This window comes from Pelecanus crispus, chromosome 8 (genome assembly GCF_030463565.1).
Source record: "Pelecanus crispus isolate bPelCri1 chromosome 8, bPelCri1.pri, whole genome shotgun sequence".
NCBI lineage: Eukaryota > Metazoa > Chordata > Aves > Pelecaniformes > Pelecanidae > Pelecanus > Pelecanus crispus.
Window position 1 is genome coordinate 30,434,601 of NC_134650.1, and position 21,985 is coordinate 30,456,585.

At 36.2% G+C, this 21,985-nt stretch overlaps 1 protein-coding gene across 2 annotated transcripts in view; it reads left to right on the forward strand.

The window, feature by feature from the left end:
- Positions 1 to 12,564, forward strand: part of RPGRIP1L (RPGRIP1 like) — an 81,943-nt gene extending 69,379 nt beyond the window's left edge. For both annotated transcript variants that reach the window (XM_075715207.1, XM_075715208.1), the window contains exons 24-26: positions 491 to 575; positions 7,924 to 8,057; positions 11,985 to 12,564. In XM_075715207.1, the coding sequence (XP_075571322.1) occupies positions 491 to 575; positions 7,924 to 8,057; positions 11,985 to 12,088 (323 nt within the window). In that variant the 3' untranslated portion in view covers positions 12,089 to 12,564. The remainder of the gene's footprint in view (positions 1 to 490; positions 576 to 7,923; positions 8,058 to 11,984) is intronic.
- Positions 12,565 to 21,985: the final 9,421 nt, after the last annotated feature.

Genomic DNA, 21,985 nt, shown 5'->3' on the forward strand with positions numbered 1-21,985 from the left:
CTCACACACACTCCCCAGGCTGTGGATTTTCTCCAGTCCATTGGTCTAGATGTTTCTCTTACTGAAATATTGTGGCAGGAAAGGAGGATTAAATTACTGAGGTTGTCAAAAAGGACAAGCACTCTGCCATACATTATCATTATCACTAGCTTCCTCAGTGGAAGAAAATGCAGTAAATCACTTCAAATACAAAGCAATAAAGACCACTGTTTTTTAAAATCATGACTGCTATTGCCAGTAACAGAAAATGACAGCTATGTGGCATGCTTAGATGCTGCTTGTATCTTTTTTGACAGTGTGCACATAAACCTGCCAGTGACATGCCATTAGATCACATGATCTTTCAAATTTGATTCTAACATTGTTGCTTTTCCTTAGAAAAGACAAGGGAAAAAAAAAGTTTATTTTTCTTTGTTCTTTTCTTCATGCTCTTTCTTCTAAAAGATGAAAAACAGTTGATTAATCATATTAATTCCAATTTGCTTTGCAGTGATACATGTGGATAAGGCAAATAATCGTGCAAGAAGAGAGTATCTCAAGTCTATGCTTCTAAAGCCAGATCTACATACTGACAGGTACATATTAGTGCTGAAGGACTCTATAAAAGTTCTTTATAAATAATGCTTATGGTTTGCCTTGTTGGCAAGGGGTATCCCTGAGAAATTAATACATAACTAACTAAGAAAATTTTGTTTCAGCTAGGAATTATACGTAAATTCTGATGCGGCAATTAATCTATATTTCTTCCCTGATTCAGTTTGTGTGGCATGGAATGTTGCAGCCTCTCTTAATGTTGTTTTAGTGCTCTGTTTTGGTTTTGGTTTTTTTTAACAATCTCGTTTTGCCAAAGAGAGATTCTGTCATCAGCATTCTATCAATAATGAATTTGAAAAGCACATATCTACCTGATGGTAGAGTAATACATCTGTTGCTTTCTGAATTCAGAGTACTAAAAGGAGTGTAACAGCTTCAGAAAGTGTTCCTTGGCCCTAGAATTTCCAAAACCATATATATATATATATATATATATATATATGTAGCAGGCAGCTATTTATATGTATACATATGAGAAGGAATATGAATTAGTCTTGTCCAAGCTCATAATAATAAATTTGTTCTTATTCAGATTTTTTGATTGAGATAGCATGCGCATTACTTTGAGAGAATGAATGACACACTTTGATTCTGTTTCCTTTTGAAGGTCAACCTTCATTATAATGGAACAATTATTAACTTAAAGATTCATTTAATTTGCAGAAGAGTAGAATACAAGCTGATTGTATTTGAAGTGTAGGAGTTACTTGTAAATCTTTTAAATACGTATTTATGCACAAATCACAGATTCACTCTGCAGTAAGAAAGAGAGTGATCTCTCTTCATTCCATTTCCTTTCTGAAGCTGAGTTTCATGTCTTGGCCAGAAAACAGGTTCTACTGGAATGGAGCAGGGAGCACCATGAAATGATTACTTGTTGGGATGGAAATATCATACCAAAATACTCTTAGGTTTGGAGATTTAAAAAAAAAAAAAAAAGAAAAAGAAAAAAGAGTCTTCACTTAATAAGCAAGGAGAAGACTTATTTTACCATACAGATTAGGGGAGTGGGTAATATGTTCTACTAAGAATTTAACAATACTGAGGACAAAATATTATTTTTTTCTGGAGGGATAATTCAGCGAAGGAGAGTAGCTAGTCTGTAGGCTTCAATTTCACCTATAAATACTTAGATATCTATACTAAATATTTAACAAACCTAAGGTAAAAATAAGGTGAAATAACAGCAGCAAGCTTTTTTCAATTTTGTGTTGTCTAAGTAGCAAGGCAGGAAGTTCATCAGTAGTCCAATTCCCCACTTTAGCCTAGCAAGGGGACCACCAAGAAAATTTATGGAAAGATTCTGCCTATACACCAAGTGTCTTCAACTCTATGCATTTTAAACCTGGCCTAGTTATATCTTCAGTGCATGTTTTCTATCACAAGCCGTACAAACTAATATCAGAGATTTTTCAGCTGAAACAGGAACTGAACTAAACTAATGCTTTAAAGCTCAGGAAACCAAATTATCAAGAATACAAATATCACTGAAAATTGCATGCACACGGTTTAGCCTGACACTTTTATTGGTGTTTGTGCTATGCCAGATTATAGGAGCATAGGTACTGGTTTATGTATATCAAATGGTGTATTAAGTTTTCAGGTGAACTTTCTCCCTGTCACAGTTAATGTTATTAGAAATGATACTCACGATTAGATCCATATTAGAACATAAATAAATAGATACATCACGTGCTATTTTTGTCTTCCAAAAGGAGAGTCACTTTAATGAATGTCCCTTGAAAAAGAGAAATATTCTCCGGTGTTAAAAGAGATATTAATATGATATATAAAATTACTGCTAAGTCAAAGTTGCAACTGTAGCCTAATCCTATAGTTGAAACAGGTGCCAACTTGGCCCTGAAAATAATGAATTTCACAGCTTTATACTCATTTAGTTTATACTTGTAATAAATAAATATAGATTGGCATGGCTGTTTATTTGTTGGGAGTGGGGTTTACTGTTCATTAAAAGATAAGATTTCAAAACAAAGTTAATCTTTCTTTTCTTTCAATTTCATTTCTTGATATGGAATCATTGTAAGTGTTTATTAGAAATGTTGATTTTGGTTCCGTATTTGAGTAAATGGCTTTAGTGGCAGAAAATGCAAGAATATTCAGTATTCAAGAAAAGCAAGAAAATATGCTGCTAAACAGAATGATAGAAAATCTAAAACATATGAGCATGTGGTAGTAGGGGACTAGAAAGACTGTTTGTAATCCTGTTTAGGTTAGTAATTGTTGCATACCACAAAGATGGTTCTTCTTTTTTGACAAGCATCTTTGTCTTTATCGATGTTTTCAGACAGACAATGTCTGTGTCATTAATATGGAAATTTTGTCAGAATGCTTGCTTTTTCTTATAGCTGTATTGTGTGACATGGGTACCCTTTTTGTTTTGTTTCTTTTTCTGTATAGTAGGGATCCAAATTATGTTATTTATGTTAGGAAGCTACACTTACTAATATCTGTAAAACTTGGGGGGGGGAGGATACAGAATTATTACTTTATTTTCTCATCTGAAACCATAGTTATTTACTTACATGTTCAAGTCTTTCAATCAGTTAATAACAGGAGGCATTTCTGGCAGTCCGTTTAACTGTGTCATAGTTACCTTTTATTCTTCATCCTGTTTGTATTCCACTGTTGCCTTTCAGCATTTTAAGAGTGTAGAAATTTGAGTCATATAGAGAAACTTACCTGATTCCTCATGCCAGATTGTACTTGGAATGCTTGCAGACCTGGCAATAGAGTATATGCTCTGCTGACAAGTGTCAAGAGAGACATATGTGAAGAATGGAGGAATCTATTCTTCTAACAGTCACCCTGCTGTGATAACAAGAGTGAACAGGTTTATGCAAGAGGTTTCCAGGCTGATCCTGACAGGTGCATCATTTCTTGGTAGGAAATGATTGTTACTCCAAGGAACTGACTATATAAAGTCATTGTTCTCCAAAGTAACAAAATCTATGCATCCACATTATAGGCGCATAGAGCATGTGTACCATATTAGCTTCATATTAATATGCTATATTAACACACAAAGTTTTCTCCTTGCTGCTTAAAAATGACTGATCTCTGGAATACAGAATTAGAATCAAATTTGCCTACATCACAGCTTTGTCCAGGCACTCTAAATTCCCCGCTGGTGATAACACCTTTAAGTGTTATCATAACAACAACAGTAAGTACTTTTTCCAGGTTTTTCTGCTTCATTGTAAAGCACGTTTTAAGCTTAAGGCAATTACTGTTTTTTACTTTTCTTTTGGCCCTTTATTAGCAGACAAGTTTCCTTTAGTTCTCTAGTCTTTCTTGCAGTGGCTAACAAATTATCTTCCAACACAGTACTTTTAACATGATGTCAAGATTTCTTCTTATTCTGTCAGTAAGCATGGGATTCCTGCAAGGAAGTGAGTACTGATACCTGGTGTTATAATAAAGAAATGTGGAAATGAGCTAGAGAGAAAGTCTAGGATCTTAGAGACAAGCATGGGAGAGGAACACTATACATAGCTTTATTTATGTAAGAAATCCTAGTATGAATTTGATATGATATTCCAACTTCCAACAAGGTTTCTTAGTGAGGCAGTGTTAAGGTAAGATGGGACACTAGCTGCACATTTGTGCATTCTATGCTGAAGCAGAGTGAGGAGTCTGTTCATGCGCAGTATGTTCCAAGGCAATGTAAACTCTCTTTTTAGCCAGTTCAATATGAAAACAAAACTCTTGCAATTTTTGGTAAAGGAAGAAAACAAGTTAAAGCATACTGACTATCATATTTAAATATTTTCTGAACTTGAAGCATTTGTAGTGTTTTTTAAAAATGCAAAAGTCAAAGGGATTGAGAGCAGCCCTGCGGAGAAGGACTTGGGGGTACTGGTGGATGAAAAGCTGGATGTGAGCCAACAATGTGCACTTGCAGCCCAGAAAGCCAACCGAATCCTGGGCTGCATCAAAAGAAGCGTGGCCAGCAGGTCGAGGGAGGTGATTCTGCCCCTCTGCTCTGCTCTGGTGAGACCTCACCTGGAGTACTGCGTCCAGCTCTGGAGCCCTCAGCACAGGAAGGACATGGACCTGTTGGAGGGGGTCCAGAGGAGGGCCACAAAAACAATCCGAGGGCTGGAGCACCTCTCCTACGAGGCCAGGCTGAGGGAGTTGGGGTTGTTCAGCCTGGAGAAGAGAAGGCTGCGAGGAGACCTTATTGCAGCCTTCCAGTACTTAAAGGGGGCCTATAGGAAAGATGGATACAATCTTTTTAGCAAGGCCTGTTGTGACAGGCCAAGGAGTAATGGTTTTAAACTAAAGGAAGGTAGATTTAGACTGGATATAAGAAAGAAATTTTTTACAGTGAGGGTGGTGAGGCACTGGAACGGGTTGCCCAGAGAGGTAGTGGAGGACCTATCCCTGGCAACATTCAAGGTCAGGTTGGATGGGGCTCTGAGCAACCTGATCTAGTTAAAGCTGTCCCTGCTTGTTGCAGGGGGGTTGGGCTAGATGACCTCTAAAGGTCCCTTCCAACCCAAAGCATTATTCTGTGATGATTCTATGATTGTGGTACTATTCTTGCAGTCTACCTAGTTGGACTATTCCCATGGGATCCAGGGTTCAAATCTCCTTCCTGATTAGCGGCAAAGATTTAATCCAATATTATGATCTTTTAAGCATATTGGAACTATAAGGTGTTAGAGGTGCAGTTCTTTTGATCTGTTTTGTTGAAGCTTGCTCTGTTCATGTAAAACACTTGCATGTGATCTGAACCAGAAAGTGGACTGGTATGAATGACTCTCCACTTTGCCTATAAGGTACTCTCCCAAATTTTACTAGGCCTGCTTTTAGTTTATGCTTTAGTGAAAATTTTAGTAGTAGTTGGTACTCTTTAAGTGATAAAAATTAACCCAGCACTAATCTCTTTTTCTGTCGCTGCATTAACTGCTAAGCTGGTTTCTCCAATTGATTTGATTTAACATTGACACTGAACCATAACAAAATAGATCTGTTCCCAATACCCAACAGTTTTATCAGTTATTCTTACAATTTTTGTTTTTATTTTATTTAATATTTGTCTTACACATCTAAGTATTTTTTTCTTTTTGATTGAGTTTTGGCAGTTTTGCTGCTGTTTAGCACTGTGCCAAAATCTTAAGGTAGATCCCTTGTACTCAATCAAGCCACCTGCTGTTGGAAATAGCTGTGATACTTTTCCTTTTTTGCCTCCAGAAATTTTTTTAAAGACACATATTTTCAATAGGTGTCTGGTTTTAATGACAAACAAATATTTATGTTATATTTTCTATAACAAATGTTTGTTAGTAAGAGCCAAGCACAAAAATAAACTAGTATAAAAGCATATTGCAGTTGTTGTTATGTTTAAAGTCTTTTAGGAAGATTTGATTATATTCTGTCTAAGATATCCTTTACTGTAGAGTTGGATTTTACGCAACTTGACTCTTACTCATTTGGAATTATGCTTATTGTAACATTTTTAGGCTGTAAAGCTCACAAGCACTCACAATTTAAGCAACATTGCGAAGACATACCGAAAAAGTAGTTAGCTCTGAATTCCTGTCATTGTGTCAGTCTCAGTGTTTTTGGCCCCAACACAAGCCACTAACTCAAGTCAGCTCCAGCACAATACTGGAATTATGTGTTTAAAAGAAAAGCCATACTTGGATGCAATGAGTGTAATTTAAGTTCACAGAAGAAATGCAAATATTTTGTATAGTTGTTGGGCTTAGATGTTAGGGATGGACAAACAGGCTGTGATTAGACAGCACAGTAAATACTCAAGGGCCTTTGTATCCAGGCTGTACTCATGGGTAGTTTTTTATGTGTTAAACAGGAACAGAATAATGAAGATAAAATATGAGATATAATGGTCAGAGGGAACAAGTGCAGGACAAATTGCTGTGTAAGGTCCAACTTTAATGAATACACAAGACAACATCAGAAAGATACTAGTTTGACAGAACTGCCTTTAGGTTCCTGTTACTTTGGTGGAATGTGTCCTTGGCTAGAATATGCTCTCCAAGTATCTAAATGAGGTGTGAAAATTCTCAATAACTTTCAGCTAAATATTTTACACTTGGTGTTTGGAAATACTTGTTTCATTGAATATGGCTAGTATTTCTGGTATCAGGAAAACGTTTGATATAGTCTGTCTTTCTCAATTATTTATCTCATGTCTCCCACACCACTCAGCGTAAGGCCAAGAAAATGCATGGCTTAAAATTTACTAAGACTACATCTAAATTATCAAGTGGTGCAGACCAGAGAATCTCTAGTGCGAAGCAGTTGTTGCTAATGGTCTGGTAGATTTTTAGTATATAGTACATAGATTTTTAGGATGATTTTGAGAATTCAGAAGGCTAGTTGATCCTACTGACTGAATGAATGTCTGTTGCAGTGGAGTGCATTAGGGGTAGGTACTGGAGCACGTCTTCAGTTTGGTCCAGTCCAACAGGAATCCAATTAATGTGTTCCAAGACTACTATGCAAATAAAGCACGATAACTAGGGACAACTGAAAAGTTTTACTTCATAAGCATGCTCCACATCAAAGCTGAAATAATCATAGAGGTTCATCTTATGTGGCCTGACTGAATGAAAATAGTTGAACTTTTTTAACAGTTTATGGTATTAAAAGGTTTTTAACCAACAAAACATAATTACTTTTAATATAAACCTTCCATTATTGCTTATGAATTGTTTTTATTTCTTCACATCAAATAATTTGCATGGTATGGTCAACACAGTAAAAATTGAAAACAAAAAAAATGCACCAAAAAAACCCCCTGACTATATTTTTAAATATTTTATATAAATGAATTTTGCTATAAAAGCCTCAAAGTACATAGATACAATCTTGATTTTTACCTATGGGGGGTAAATATAAAGAAATTAAGTGACTTGAACAGTTGATTCAGCAGCTGAGCAAGTTTCAAATGTGAAGTCTTTAATCCTTAGACTATTCTGCCTGTCACTGCCATATGAACAAGAATTGTGCCACAGGGTGGTGGTGGTGGAGGCAGGGGGAGAATGAAACAATTCTATAAGCCTGCAGGTCTGTGGTTACAACCTCTCTGTCCTTCTAGTACTGCTAAATAATGCTAAAGAAGGAAGGAAGATTTAAAAGCAAGGGTCTCAGACTCAACATGGAAAATGTTGAATATAATTGATAAAAAGTTCTGGTTTATACTTAAGTGGTAAAATAGAGTGGGTTTTGCCTTTTTTTTTCTGTTTGTTTTAGTTAATTTTCAACCTTTTTTGAATGTAAAATAGTTTTGGTGGTTTTTTGTTTGTGTTTTGTTTTGTTTTTTTTTTTTATGCTTAGCCTACGATTTACAGTGGTCAGTGATCCCCCAGAAGATGAACAGGATCTTGAATGTGAAGATATTGGTTTTGCTTATGTCAGTTTGAGAGAGATATTCCAGAAGCAAACAGATATCATTGAGCAAGATATTGATGGTAAGTTTTAGAGATTACTTTCTTGTAACTTTTGTAACCTAAAAATTATTTGTTGAATTTCTGCTTTTCTCTGCAAGCTTTACTGTGCAAGTACTTCTTTGACATTGTGTCACTAAGAAATTTTTTAATATTAACTAATGGCTTCCACATTTGTTTGCAAAAACTGTGTACTATTGTTATTCCTTAAAATCTGTTTAAAAAAATCAAATCAAAACCAAACAGCATTCCCAGCTCACAGTAATTAGTTTATAAAATCAAAGAACTTTCAGGATGTGCCCACTTGCTATAATTCTCTATTTTGTACAATATACTTCATGCCAGTAAGACTATAAATATATATTTTGTTATTAAAATTTGTCAGTAATTCTATATTGCTCACATCTCTATCTTATTTGAAGTTATGTTACAACCTCCAGAGTACCTCAAGCTTGTGTCCTCCATGTGAAACCTGTATCTGAGACAATATGAAATACTGGTGACTTTCGTTAGGTATCAGTTTATACTAAGCATCCTTCTGTAACAGACTGTGACTGAACTTTCACTGTGACTCATTCAAGCAAGGTGAGGTGAGTAGGAGGTGTGGAATCTAATGTTTCCTGGGTCTTACAACAGCATTTTTATAATGCTGATAAGAAGACTTGAGAAGGCTACTGAGTCCTTTCATAGACAGTGAACAAAAATATTCTCCTCGCTTAGACTTTCCTGCTCCCCAGGGTAGCAGGGACATGGTTATCAATGGCGCATTTTTCTCCATACCTGTTCCTCTCCATCCTCCCCATTGTGATAAAGCTCAGTGAAGAAGCTGAGAGTATATCTGCTTTAAAATGGTTACACTCCTATAATGGTAAGTGAACCAGCTTGATCACTAGATGCAGTGCACACATGTTCATGAGGTACTCTTTGCAATAGCAAGAATTCTAGTTAGCCCTAGTAGAATGCCAAGCTGATGTGACTTTGCTACTTCTACGGCTGTGTCTAATTACCATACCTTGAATGATGGGGAGCTGAGTAGTGAGGGAAAGAAATAGGTTTTCTTATCCATTTCCATTATCATGCATGATTTGCATCCATGCTGTAGCTAAAATACTCAAAGTATGCATCAAAGTTCCAGGAACATGATAAGGAAAATTCTAAGAAGAATCAAATTTCCATTCCCGTGGAAAAATAATGTACGATTTGATGCACTTCTTACTGTGGCTGAACCACTTAATATTTTCTCCACCAATAATTTTTCTCCAAGTAGTTGGACAAAAGCACATCTCCTCCAAAAAGGTATTTCATAGTCTCTCACTGGAAAATTGTTTTTGTTCTGGATAATTCCCATAGTCATAATTCCCATTTTGTCATAATTCCCATTTGATGACATTGATTAGTGACATAAATATAATTTTGTACCCTTGAAAATCACCTTTCACAAAACTCTTAAAACTCCTAATCATCATCTGAGATAATACTTATGACAGAAAGGACTGAGTTTTGTTACTAGATGTTGTTCGGTCAAAAGGTAATCATTATTATGTAATGACAACTACTTCAATATTGTGACGAGCATTTCTTCCCCTAATCATAAGGCATTTGAACTAATTTTTACTTTATGTACATTATATCTATGAAAGTGATAGTAATAGATAGAAATACTTTTATTCTTATTCCTATCCACACTGTTCCCTGAAGATGCTGTACAGTTTTGATTTTTTTTTTTTTAATTGCACCCATAACCATATTTTCTGAAAACTTAGAACGTTCAGAGAATTGAAATGAATTTTATGTTAATATATGTCAGATCATGGCAAAAGTAGAATGTATCAGTATATTTTCTTGGATGAAGCCATTGTAAAAGGATCTGTTCTTAAGATCTGGACACAGCCTTCAATTAAATGTAATGGCACAATAAATAGAATTCCTAAATAATACTATACACATTCCCTGAGGTGGTTTTGATTTGAGGGAAAAAGAATAAACCTAGGCAGAAGGAAATTCATAGGACACTACCACATGAAGATCTAATCATTCTTAAGTTAGATACCATAAACTTCCTTCATTCTTTTTGAGGGCTGCGAGCATGTATCTTTTTCATATCTTGTTCCTTTCATTGCTAATTGTGTGGAAGTGGCCTACATGAAATTTGAAGCAATTAAGTGAATGGCTAAGCAAGAGGCTGTATGAAAAAGAGTATAGCCAAGACACACAACAATGTGTCTCAGAGATACTATGACAATATTAGAACTGAGAAAATAGAATTAATGTTATCTTCTTCTTCTGATATCATTACAGTTATCCTACCATTCTTATAAGTAAAAAGAATAATGTCCCCTGAAATCTGCTCTTTAAGTTGACAGTTCACTGAGTGATTTATCCAAGGATATACAAAATGGTTTGGATCTCTGAGAATAGTGTCCAATCTGTCCTGTAATAGCTCTATCAACAAAGTAAACGATGGAGGGTTTATCCCATGTTTTTCCATCTCCAAACCTCTTCTGAGCTGTCCCAGCAGCCTAGAAGTTGTAGCATGCTCTCTGCAACTACCTGAAAGGAGGTTGTAGCGAGGTGGGTGTTGGTCTCTTCTCCCAAGTTACAAGCGATAGGACAAGAGGAAATGGGCTCAAGCTGCGCCAGGGGGGGTTTAGGTTGGATATTAGGAAAAACTTCTTCATGGAAAGTGTAGTCAAGCATTGGAACAGGCTGCCCAGAGAGGTGGTGGAGTCACCATCCCTGGAAGTGTTCAAAAAACAGGTAGACATGGCGCTTTGTGACATGGTTTAGTGGACATGGTGGTGTTGGGTTGATGATTGGACTGATGATCTTAGAGGTCCTTTCCAACCTTAATGATTCCTAGTTTTTACTTTAATTATAAATGATCCAGCCACCAAGCCAGGAGGCATGGGGTTGCTACTTTACCTTTAATTGTTTTAGTGGTGGACTTGGTAATGTTAGGTTAATGGTTGGACTGGATGATCTTAAAGGTCTTTTCCAACCTAAATGGTTCTATGATTCTGTGCAGTATCAATGCATGTCCCAGAGTACTTATGCCGGTTTATATAGTAAATACATAACCTTGCCATTTGCCTGCTGTATATTTTGCTTTGAAAAGATGTGCTGTCAAGATTATTTGTTTTTATTCAAATTCCTTCTAGAGTCATGTTAGGCAGCTTCATTGCTTTTTATGCAGGACTGGGTAAGAGCCTCATTTTTGGCTGTTAGCAGTATGTTTTTAATCATGGCAGCAGAGATTGTGGCCCTCTGGGCTTATTTACATATTGTAAAAGAGTGCAATTTTAAAGCATGTTAGCTAATTTTTGTAAAATAGAATTTTTAAATACTACTTTAAAACTCACATACACAAAGATGAAGGTAGTTAAATAGTTTAGTCTAGGGGAAATACCATCTCTATCTACACTTCACTATTTTTACAACACATAGAAGCCTGGAATTAAAATAATTTTGCATTGCACCAGCTGGAAAAAACAATTTATTATTTAAATACTAATAACTGTCCAGGCTGATTTGGACTAGTCATACACACAGTGTAGAAAATGCATTAATCGGGATATTTTTTACTGAAAACTATTTATAAATATGCATATGTATCTTTAATAGAGTTTGGAACATCTATATTTACATATTGTGAAAAATAATTAATTTATATAGGCAATTATCATGCAGATAGTTTTCTTTATTTCAAAGTTGATTCCAACGCTAATACTTTTATTGATGTACATTCTAGTTCTTAGCATGCTCAGTTTCCAGTAGGCTGAGTGCCTGAACTGGAAGATTTCTTTTTTTTTTTTTTTTTTTTTTTTTCTTTCTCTTTATTTAAGCATATGCTAGGTGCCTTTTCATCTGTCCAAATGCTAAGGAAAATTATCAGAACAAAACCAAAACATTAAATGAAATTGCTAATGCTGTTTTCTGATGTTTCCTTTCTAGTTTTCGATTCACAAGATGATAGTGCAGTAATTGGAAAGCTCAAAGTAACAGTGGAAGCCCTCCATGCGCTGCGTTCAGTCTATAAGGAATGCAAAGATGACTAGGAGGCATGAAAGGGAAGTTTGCCTACAGAAGTTCCTTCTCCCAGTGTAAATACATGCTTGATAGTGCTTCAAAGATGAGATCTTTGTAATTCTTACAGCATATTTAATGTATAATTTATACGAAAAGGACGCTTGATTTGTAGTTGTAAAGTTTTGTATACTTTTCAGTCTGTTTGTTTTTTGTATTTCCCCCCTAAGGCTAAGAATCTCTCCACAATGGACAACGTCTTGTAAATAATTAATACCTACATGATTGAACGATGTGCTTTATTTGCATTTTCAAGTTTTTTTTCCTACATAAAACAGTAATAAAAATGCAAGTCAAATTTTTAATTTTTAATAAAAAAGCCTTAGAAAACTGATTAAAAATACTTTTATGTTATCCCTAATCACCCCACTAAATGGAATGCCTGTGATTAGCCTCATTAAGAATTTTATACTGTGAAGATTTTATTAAAAGCAATATATGAAAATTACTTGGATTAATGTGTTAATCTGCCTCTTTAAAATGCTAATATCCATTTTATGCACATTAAATCTCAGTATGTGTTTTCTTTGATGCATGCAGTTCCTATCAATTAAATATAAAAAATGAAGCTAGTTGCAGGACTTATTAAATTACTGCAACCTTTTTTAAAATAACTTTTACCCTTCGACTAACATTATAATCAGCTGTTTATAATTATCATGATTTGAAGTAGGGGGAGGGCAGGCACAATCATTACTGTACAGTAAAAGATTTGCTTTCAGCCAACATCTGTCAAAGCACAAAAAGAAGCCATAGAGTATCAGATTTTGCTTCACCTAGTTTGAGCTGGAGGGACAGGCAACTGTGTTTTCTTTTGTTTTTTTTGTCACGTTTAGAACTTACATCAAACATATACAACAAATTGTTGTATGTGAATAACCAGTGTCTAGCTTGGAAAGTTAATTTTCCAGCTTTTAACCAATCTCAGTGGAGGATTTAATTGATATTTTTAATGGAGCTGTGAATCAATGCTGCAAAAGGATTGTCTCTTGAGAACGAGGATATAACACATTTCATTTTTTAATTTACTTTTTATTTGTCATTTTCTTCAAAGGATTTTATAGGCTGTGGATTTCCACTGTTTGCAAACAGGCTATGTTTCTTCATAAGCATATGTAAAGTATTCAGAGAGATAAGTAATTTATTAAAATCTACCTAATTTGCCGTGATATATTAAATCTCTGCTTCAGTGATCACAGACCATTTCATTTAGAGAATTAGGCATTCCCTCTTTGTGTGATTAAAGCTCTGGAAAATGAGTTCTTTGCTCCTATTTGTGAACATTCAAAGCCTGCTAATGGCAAGAAGATGGAATAGATTATGAGACAATTCATTACAGTTCAACAGAAAAAAAAAAACAGCTATAATGCAGAAATGCAAGTATGAATATCTGCATATACTTTGAACCATCTGTGCTCTAATGGCTTCGATAGTGGCTCTTCGTCTTCAGTAGGCTTTGAAATGACATCCATACAATATTAATTTGTTGATGTACATTATAAGGCCAATGGAATGAATATATTCTGACCACAGAAGTCTCTGCATTCCAACATGAACCAATGGTTGACTCCATTTTAGGATCTACCATCTTCAGTAGTACTTCTCATCCAGACTTTGCCAATCCTCACAGCATTTCATTCCTCTGGAACTTTTAGGAGACCACAGACAGCTGCATTCCTAAACCCCTCCATTCTTCAGTTAATGGCCATATGTTTGTTGTGATTTGGGCTGGCACTTAGTTCATCATTTTGGCCACCATTTCTATCTTTTTTTTGGCTCTGTGCATCTATATTGTCAATAAGACTGTTATTATACATTACAATAATTTGAAACAGCTAGATTCAACACTGAGATTAACTGAGTGGCTTTTTAGAAATTTAGTTGCGGTATTCTGTCAGGAGGTTCTTATTATTCTTCTAATACTTTGCAAACCAAACTAAATATCCTGCACATAAACAAAGAAGGAAATTGTATTGAGTTTTTTCGTGTGTGAGTGTTTACTGACTTGCAGGAGAACTATGTAACTGGTGCTTGTTTTCTTCTGAAATAAACCATGTGGTAAAATTGGAAAATCAGTGATGTTCATCTCACTTAGACGTTTACAGTAACACCCTTAGCACTTAATCTTCGCCATCTGAAGTTGAAAACTTAGAAACCAAGCGTTCATATATTCATTAAACACAGACCTCTTCGGTAAGTTACTGCAAAATACTCCAGTTAACATTTGGTTACATTGTGTTAACTGTTCTCAGTGACTCCAACATTAACATGTATAATTTGCCTCAGGTTCCTAAACATATTTCTTTGTAAGGCTCACTGTTACTCAGTTTTGGATTTAAAAAAACAAAATCTTGATTTCTATTCATGTTTATTAGTAAGACAGATATAATACTCAGTGAGGATTTTTCCAGCAGATGGATTGTATTATCTTATGTAACATAAACATATGAACATACTAGAAAGTTTTGTTCTTACATTAAGTAGTCTGTATTTCTAACATGCTTTTAAATCCTAAGTCTAAATGCTGCACTGTGCAGGAAAAGTGGAAAATGTAATCTAGTACTATTTTGTCCAGATTTTAGCTATGAATAGCTTGAAGAAAACTTGCATCCATCTACTCTCTAGGCTAAGGCAAAAAGTATCCCTTTTTTGTGTGCAATATGTTAGTAAGCACAATCCTTTTTGCATTTTAAAAAAGGAGCCTTATTAATGCTTGGTACTACCATACTTTAAAATGTTATTTAAATAAAATTAATTTTTGTGGAATAGATAAAATTTTTCTGTGGTGTAACTTGGATGCAAGAGTGGTTCTGCATAAGATAAATTGGGCAGCATCAGATGATCAGTTTTGTTATTTTATATCTTTTCCCATTAATTGTTACAGCTTGTAGCTTTGCTGTGATATCTTCTTATGTGATATAATAGCTGCTATTCTCCAGGTGTCCCAGGTATGTTTATCAAGATGGAAACTTAAGTTTAGCTCAAAATACCTTTTTTTTAATTTAAATGTTGTTTTTAGCCTGTTATAACCTTAACCTAGGGATGCAAGTTATAAGAGCAAATACCTCATGAACCAAGGTAACATCTGTGTGAACTCAATTTTGCTATACAGTAAGTCGCAGCTTATCTCATTATATGCTTATAAGAGTAGATATAACACGACAAAAAATTATTATAGCTTGCCTTACAGAACTTCTACAACTGAAGATCAGTATTTAAGTTAATAGTAATATTGTTTTAAAATGCTTTTTATTATTTCAAGACATAATAAGACATCATAACTCAAGAAGTCACCAAAGATATCAAGACTAAATATTAGCTGTTAAATTTCATTTTCTTGTTTTGTATTAGAACTGAGAAGTAAATTCAAATATGGACTTAAAACTGTGCAAAAAACTTTATTGCATGTTTCAGAGCCAGAGAAATATTTTATGTTGCAGTTGGACAGACAGGTCTTCTTGCAGGTGATGATGATTTATCCATCAGTTTTTCGAGATCCTCCACAAGAGAATAAATTACTTAACATTACTGTTTATGATACAGGTCTCAGTAATTGGACTAAATCCCAGTCCTGCAACTAATACTGAATTGCATGTGTTATGTTACCTGTATGAAATTAATTGCAGAATAGAAGTTAAAGTTGATACCTTTGTATGCATGTGATAAAAACTTGCTTTTGGCACAGTATGCTACAGGTATACTGCTCTGTGCTTTTTGTTAGTTCCTTTTTGGTATTGCTGACAAATTTTAATTCCCTTTGCGTCTTTTAAAATGGGATGGGATAACTTTGAAGAACTCTATTTCATCAGAATAATTTCCTAAGGGAGGAATTTGACCTGTTTTGTTTCTTATTATAGTATAATCTTAGCACTCACAGGACATGACCTTGAAAGTCACATATAACATAGAGACTTCAGTCTTTATTCGTAAGCACCACACTCCTAAATCGTGCATCTGTGGGCTTTAGAGGTGTTGAAAAACTTTTCTTATTTCTAAAGTCCTTGCTTGAAACATACTTCATACTTAAAGCTCTCAGCACTTCATGGGATCAAGGTCTAACTCAGTCCTAGCAAAGTTTCCTTTCAAACGAAAGCTGCTTGTAAATTATCAGATACCAGTTGAGGACATTTTGTTTAAGAAAACAAGCAATTATGAACCTTCAAACAGAAACGCTTATAGGTTCTTAATAGTAGTAGTTCTAGAACAGTACTATATCAGGATAGTATCATTCAGGTTAGAAGGGACCTCAGGTGGTCTCTAGTCCAACCTGCTGCACGATTAGCTGTAATGTTAGGCCACGTTGCTCAGGGCTCTATCCAATCTGGTCTTGAAAACCCACAAGGATGGAGACTGTATCACTTCTCTGAGCAACCTGTTCCAATGCCTGACTGTCCTCATGGTGAAAAAGGAGACACGTTTCTAAACATTACTTCAATCCAAATTGAAGCCAAATCTAGATTTAAGCATGTGAAAACAGCTTTTGCTGTTAATATACCATCTAATCACCTGTTTGTTTTTTTTTTTCAATTCTATGGATGGCATAAGCATGACCCTCTGTCATTTGTTTCAGCCATTTAATATTTTGCACAGAAGTCCAAATAACTAGGTATTTTAGTGTTCACTTTCATGCCTACCGCCTTGCAGTACGCCATCAAATTTCCATCCAGTTTTGTGAAGCAATTGACAAAAAAAAAGCTATGTTATTGTTAACAATGTGGTTTGCTCAGATAATTTTTCTGTAGATTTCAGTAGTAACAACTTTCCAATTTACTGTGGTTTATTCCTGGTTTTGTTATATCAGGCTTAGATTATTTTAAGAGTAAGAAAGCAAGCAGATAAATCAAACAAGACCAGGCTCACACTAAAATTATACTCTTCATGACCTTCATTCATGAATTCTTAACACATTTTAGATTTACACAGAAATGTGTTCCCTGAGCGGTGAGAAACAGGGATATAAACCTGGAACCTCTGTCCACACCCGTTCTCTGTATCAAAATATATCTTACTTCAGTAGTCCAACATCAATAGCTGCAACAGTGCAAGACAGGTCTTGCACATGATGTAGCAATGATTTGTTTATCATTTTTGTGCATTCGGAAAATAATCTATATTCCATTTAGACAAACTGTCATTCTTGTTAAATGCAAAATTATTTCCTTATGCATTAAAGCTGCAAGAACTGAACTTTCCTTGAAAAAACATTGGAAAAAATGTGGTCTTTTACTACCAAAAAAAAAAAAAGTGAAGTTTCTTTTGCTTGAAGAACTATCATGCAACCAGTGATTATTCTGATTACCTACTTATAGGTATAAATAGCTACAATAGCTGATAGCCTTTGACTTCAATGGTAATGAAAAACTGAAAATGTTTTACCATGTATAGGGCAATTTTCCCAGAGAAATGAAAGGAGGAAACACCAATCAGTATCTGACTCCAAACACACAGTACACAAATAGTAAATAAAACACAGCGAACTTAAGAAGAGAACATACAGAAAATCTTTCTACATTTTGAAAACATTCTTTAACCTTCTTTCCTCTGTAATAAGCAGTTATTGTAGTATACCAAAACCAGACCCATGTGGAAACTTTCCAATAGGGTGGTAATGTCATATAACTTGCATCTTAGATGAAATACACAAAAATGGAACTATTTATAAAGCAGTATCAGTTGTGTATCAGCATACAGTAAATATAACCTGAGCAAGAATATATGTGGGGGGGTTTGTACCCTATCTATATTTAAGTCAAACAAGTTAGCGTAACTTGCAATTTATTTTTGAATGGCATTTACAGTTATCTACTCAAAGTCTTTAGTAACAGAGCTTTTCACAGAAGTTTGTGAGAGTAATGAGGGATTACATTTCCACCCACAACATCAGACAAATAGGGTAGGGGCCTGTAGCATCGCCCCTGTACAGCTATAAATGGATCCTACAACAGCATACATGTTGTGGAAAGCACTGATTACTGTAGCTTTGTTAAATCTCTCTTCAGTATCTTCTCTTTTTGAGTTGGCCTGGTTAGGGAGAGCGCAGAAGTTGACTGTCACAAAGTCTGTAGGGCGTGAGACATGCTGTTTCTCCATTTTCATCATTCTGTGGGGGACAGTGTCCCTATAGCAGGTAAGTGGAAGGAAGACTTTTCTAATAAAGATGAGTTTTGTTTTTAAAATCAACGTACAGAAAGGCTTTGGGAAAAATTGACAACTCCCTAGATGCTATAAATCAAAATACTTTCTGTGTTTGACTTGCACTTCAGTAAGTGGGAAGTCCACATCCTATCAGGCCCATAACCTTAATTCTTGCACTTGGTTGATTGTAAATTTTGATGAACTTTTGGCAAGTTGCAATGGTGACATGAAAAATAGAGCACAAAAAGATGTAGAGCAAAGAGATTAAGCTCTTGGGGTATAGAAGTAGTTTATAGTTAAGAGGGCAACAGATTGGCATGCTTCCATATTGTAACTGTGGATATTGTCTGCTAGAATTTCTTCCCTGTTGCACGCTCAGCGGACTTCAGATACCTTCTTTGTAACCAGAGAGCGCTGCCTCAAAAATCACAGGATCACAGAGAGGTTGAGGCTGGAGAGGACCTCTGGAGTTTACCTTGTCCAACCCCACCATTTCCCCAAAAGTTTCCTTTCCTCTCAGTGGAAAGAATCCTTGAAAAGGTGCCAAATAAAAACATTTGGGATATCGGTGAAATAGAGGCTTTTATTCAAATGAGAAATGAAATTAATTAGCCATTTTCTGGAAGCTTCCCTTCTATCTTTATGCTTACCATGTGAGGAAATGAGGCTGTACAGTTAATGAGAGAGCAAACGTAACTACTTGTGACTGTTTTGCTGTATTTAAACTAATTCTACGCATCAGCGCCCGTCATCTGGGAGAAAGCAGAAAGGACTACCAGTCTTTCATAACCCTTCCAGTCTCCGCTCAGGCTGTTTGAGGAAAAGCCCTGTCACTGCAGTGCTCCTCGAGAAGAGGCACGCCGGGCGCTGCCAGCCCAGCCGCCGTGCTGTCGCGCTGCTGCCCGCTGCCCTGCCCTGCTCCGCAGGCGGCCCGCCGAGGCGAAGAAGAAAGCGGAGGTAGGACCGGTGAGATTGGAGACTTGTGCCTACCTAGAGTAAGTTAAGTGGCTGCAATGGGACGTGGTGATTTTTGAATGCCTGAGGAATACGGGCTTTCTGTATGTCAGCGGGGAAAGGCAGGGAAAAGGTGGGGCTGAGGTAGGGGAAGTCACCCTGGGAGACAAGGAAGGAGAAAAAATAGCATGAGGAAATGAAAAAGAAAATGGAGGGAGAAGTAAACATTGCAAAGAAGTCGATGTCCTGTACAAAGTGAGCTTTCATACCGAGCGTCTTCCCAGCACGTGTAGCCAGGGCTGGTTTCAGATACGGAGCAGAGGGAGGGCCACGGGTACTTACACTGGAGGGGATCCTGGAGGCACAGCAGGCAGGGGATGGTGTGAGTCTGGTTTTGTCTTTCTTCATTTGCCTCTTTTAGTATCGAGCCTGTTTTCTTGAAGCTTTTACCTTAGGAGAAAGGAGGTTTCCATAAGCCTCTTGTCGTGGTTTAGCCCCAGCCAGCAACTCAGCACCACGCAGCCGCTCGCTCACTCCCCCTACCCCAATGGGATGGGGGAGAGAATCGGAGGAGTAAGAGTGAGAAACACTCCTGGGCTGAGATAAGAACAGTTTAATAATTGAAATAAAATAAAGTAAAATAATAATAATAACAAAATAATAGTAATAACAATATACAAAGCAAGTGACGCACAATGCAATTGCTCACCACCCGCCGACCGATACCCAGACAGTTCCCGAGCAGCGATCGCTGCTCCCCAGCCAACCCCCCCAGTTTCTATACTGAGCATGACGTCACATGGTAAGGAATAGCCCTTTGGCCAGTTTGGATCAACTATTCTGGCTGTGCCCCCTCCCAGTTTCTTGTGCACCTGGCAGAGCATGGGAAGCTGAAAAGTCCTTGACTAGCATAAGCAGTACTCAGCAACAACTAAAAACATCAGTGTGTTATCAGCATTATTCTCATCCTAAATCCAAACCACAGCACTATGCCTGCTACTAGGAAGAAAATTAACTCTATCCCAGCCGAAACCAGGACACCTCTGCAGGTTTTTTTGCCTTTGGGGCACACTTACCAGGGTTTTGACGGAAGCAAGTCTATTATGTATAGGTTATTTTGTACCGAGGGAAGAGAAAGGCCACAACTGAACTTCACAGTTGGTTTGGCTGTCCCTCCAGGATGGCCCTCCTCAGCCTGAGGAACCACGTCTCCTGCTGTCCATTTGAAATCAAACCCTGGATACGAGTGAGGAGGCAAATGAACTGGAAGTTGAGTCCTGGCATGCCAACTCATGAAAGGGCACTCGGAGAGAAAATCATCAGGGGGAGAGAAAGGGAGTGGAAATCAACAGTTTGGTTTCACCTGGAGTTCGGTCCTGTCAAAATACAGTAATAAAACAGCATGATGATTCTCAGCCATAGGTTAAAAGACCAAAAAACCAACCAAAACAAAAAAAACGCCACCCAGTAATTTGTAAAACAGCACAAATTATGGGATCATGAGGTAATCTCAAGTAATCTCTTGTGGTAAAATATCTGCACTGCTGTTTTTTTAATATCCTTTTTATGATTAGTTTTGCTTGTAAAGTAGTACTGTTGATAGCAGTTACACGCATGCTCTCGGAGTATTAACAGGAAAATGTAAGTTCATTTCAGGAACTGCTGGAGGGTGAATGTTTTTCACATCTTGTAATCCTTGTTTATATTATGCTCTATTAAGTAAAATACAGTTTAAGTGCACTAACTGAAACTAGAGATTCATATTTTAAGGCGGGGTTATGTTTAGAGAATTAATTGTTAGTTACATCACTGAGAAAAACAAATACATGGTGCATTTTCTTTGGGTTTGAAGCCAGACAAGATATTCGTACTAACTTATTCTGAGCCCCTAACAAAGGCCGTTGCATTTAGTTACCTATGTGCATTACTGAAGGATCTCAGGACAGTTAAGAAGAAAGGTCTGCAGTCGGTTTCTCACTTTGTTACTGCAGTTTGACATCTGGTGTATTTTACTCTCAAGTTTGAAGCTTAAATGGAGCGTGAAGTTTTGTATGATTTGGTTCCCAGTATTTGACATCCTTCACTTGACATTACGGTTCTGCCCAAATTTGCTAAAAACTCACCCTAGGCCTAACCAATTCATTCTGTGAACACTGTAGCAAGACTAGCCCTAGTGTTGTGGTTTTATTACAAGAATTACTGTTCTACTTGACTAGGTTTCATGTGAAAATACTTTCAGTGCTACCCTACTTCTTTACTCTCACCAACCTGATAATTTTTAAAATGAAATAGAAATTTTAAAGGGAAATCAGTTGCATATTAAATTATAAAAGTCATATAATGTTTTAATCCACAAATCATAGCTGTATCATATAGTTAAGCACACGTGGAAAAAATGCTGCTTTATGTCTGACTGTTTTTTTTCCTTTGACGGCATGCCTGTTTTTAGCATTTGCTGTCAGGGGAAATTAATGACAAAACTTTCATTTTTCAAGTGATACAAAATTTGACACACAATATAGAACACCAATTTATTCTTAAATATGGATTTATTGTTAAACATAGTCTAATTATGCATGTTAATATCATTAATGAATATTGTGCTATTGATATCAACTTTTATATTAGTCCCTGCTCTGGTTTTTAGGGTGTTAAATTACTGCTTTTATAAATTCTTATTCGAGGAAGAATTATTTATCAAAATATAAATGTGGAAAAATAATCTTTTCGAGATTGGTTTCTCACAAATCCTATGACAGCAAACTAGAGGAATATAATTG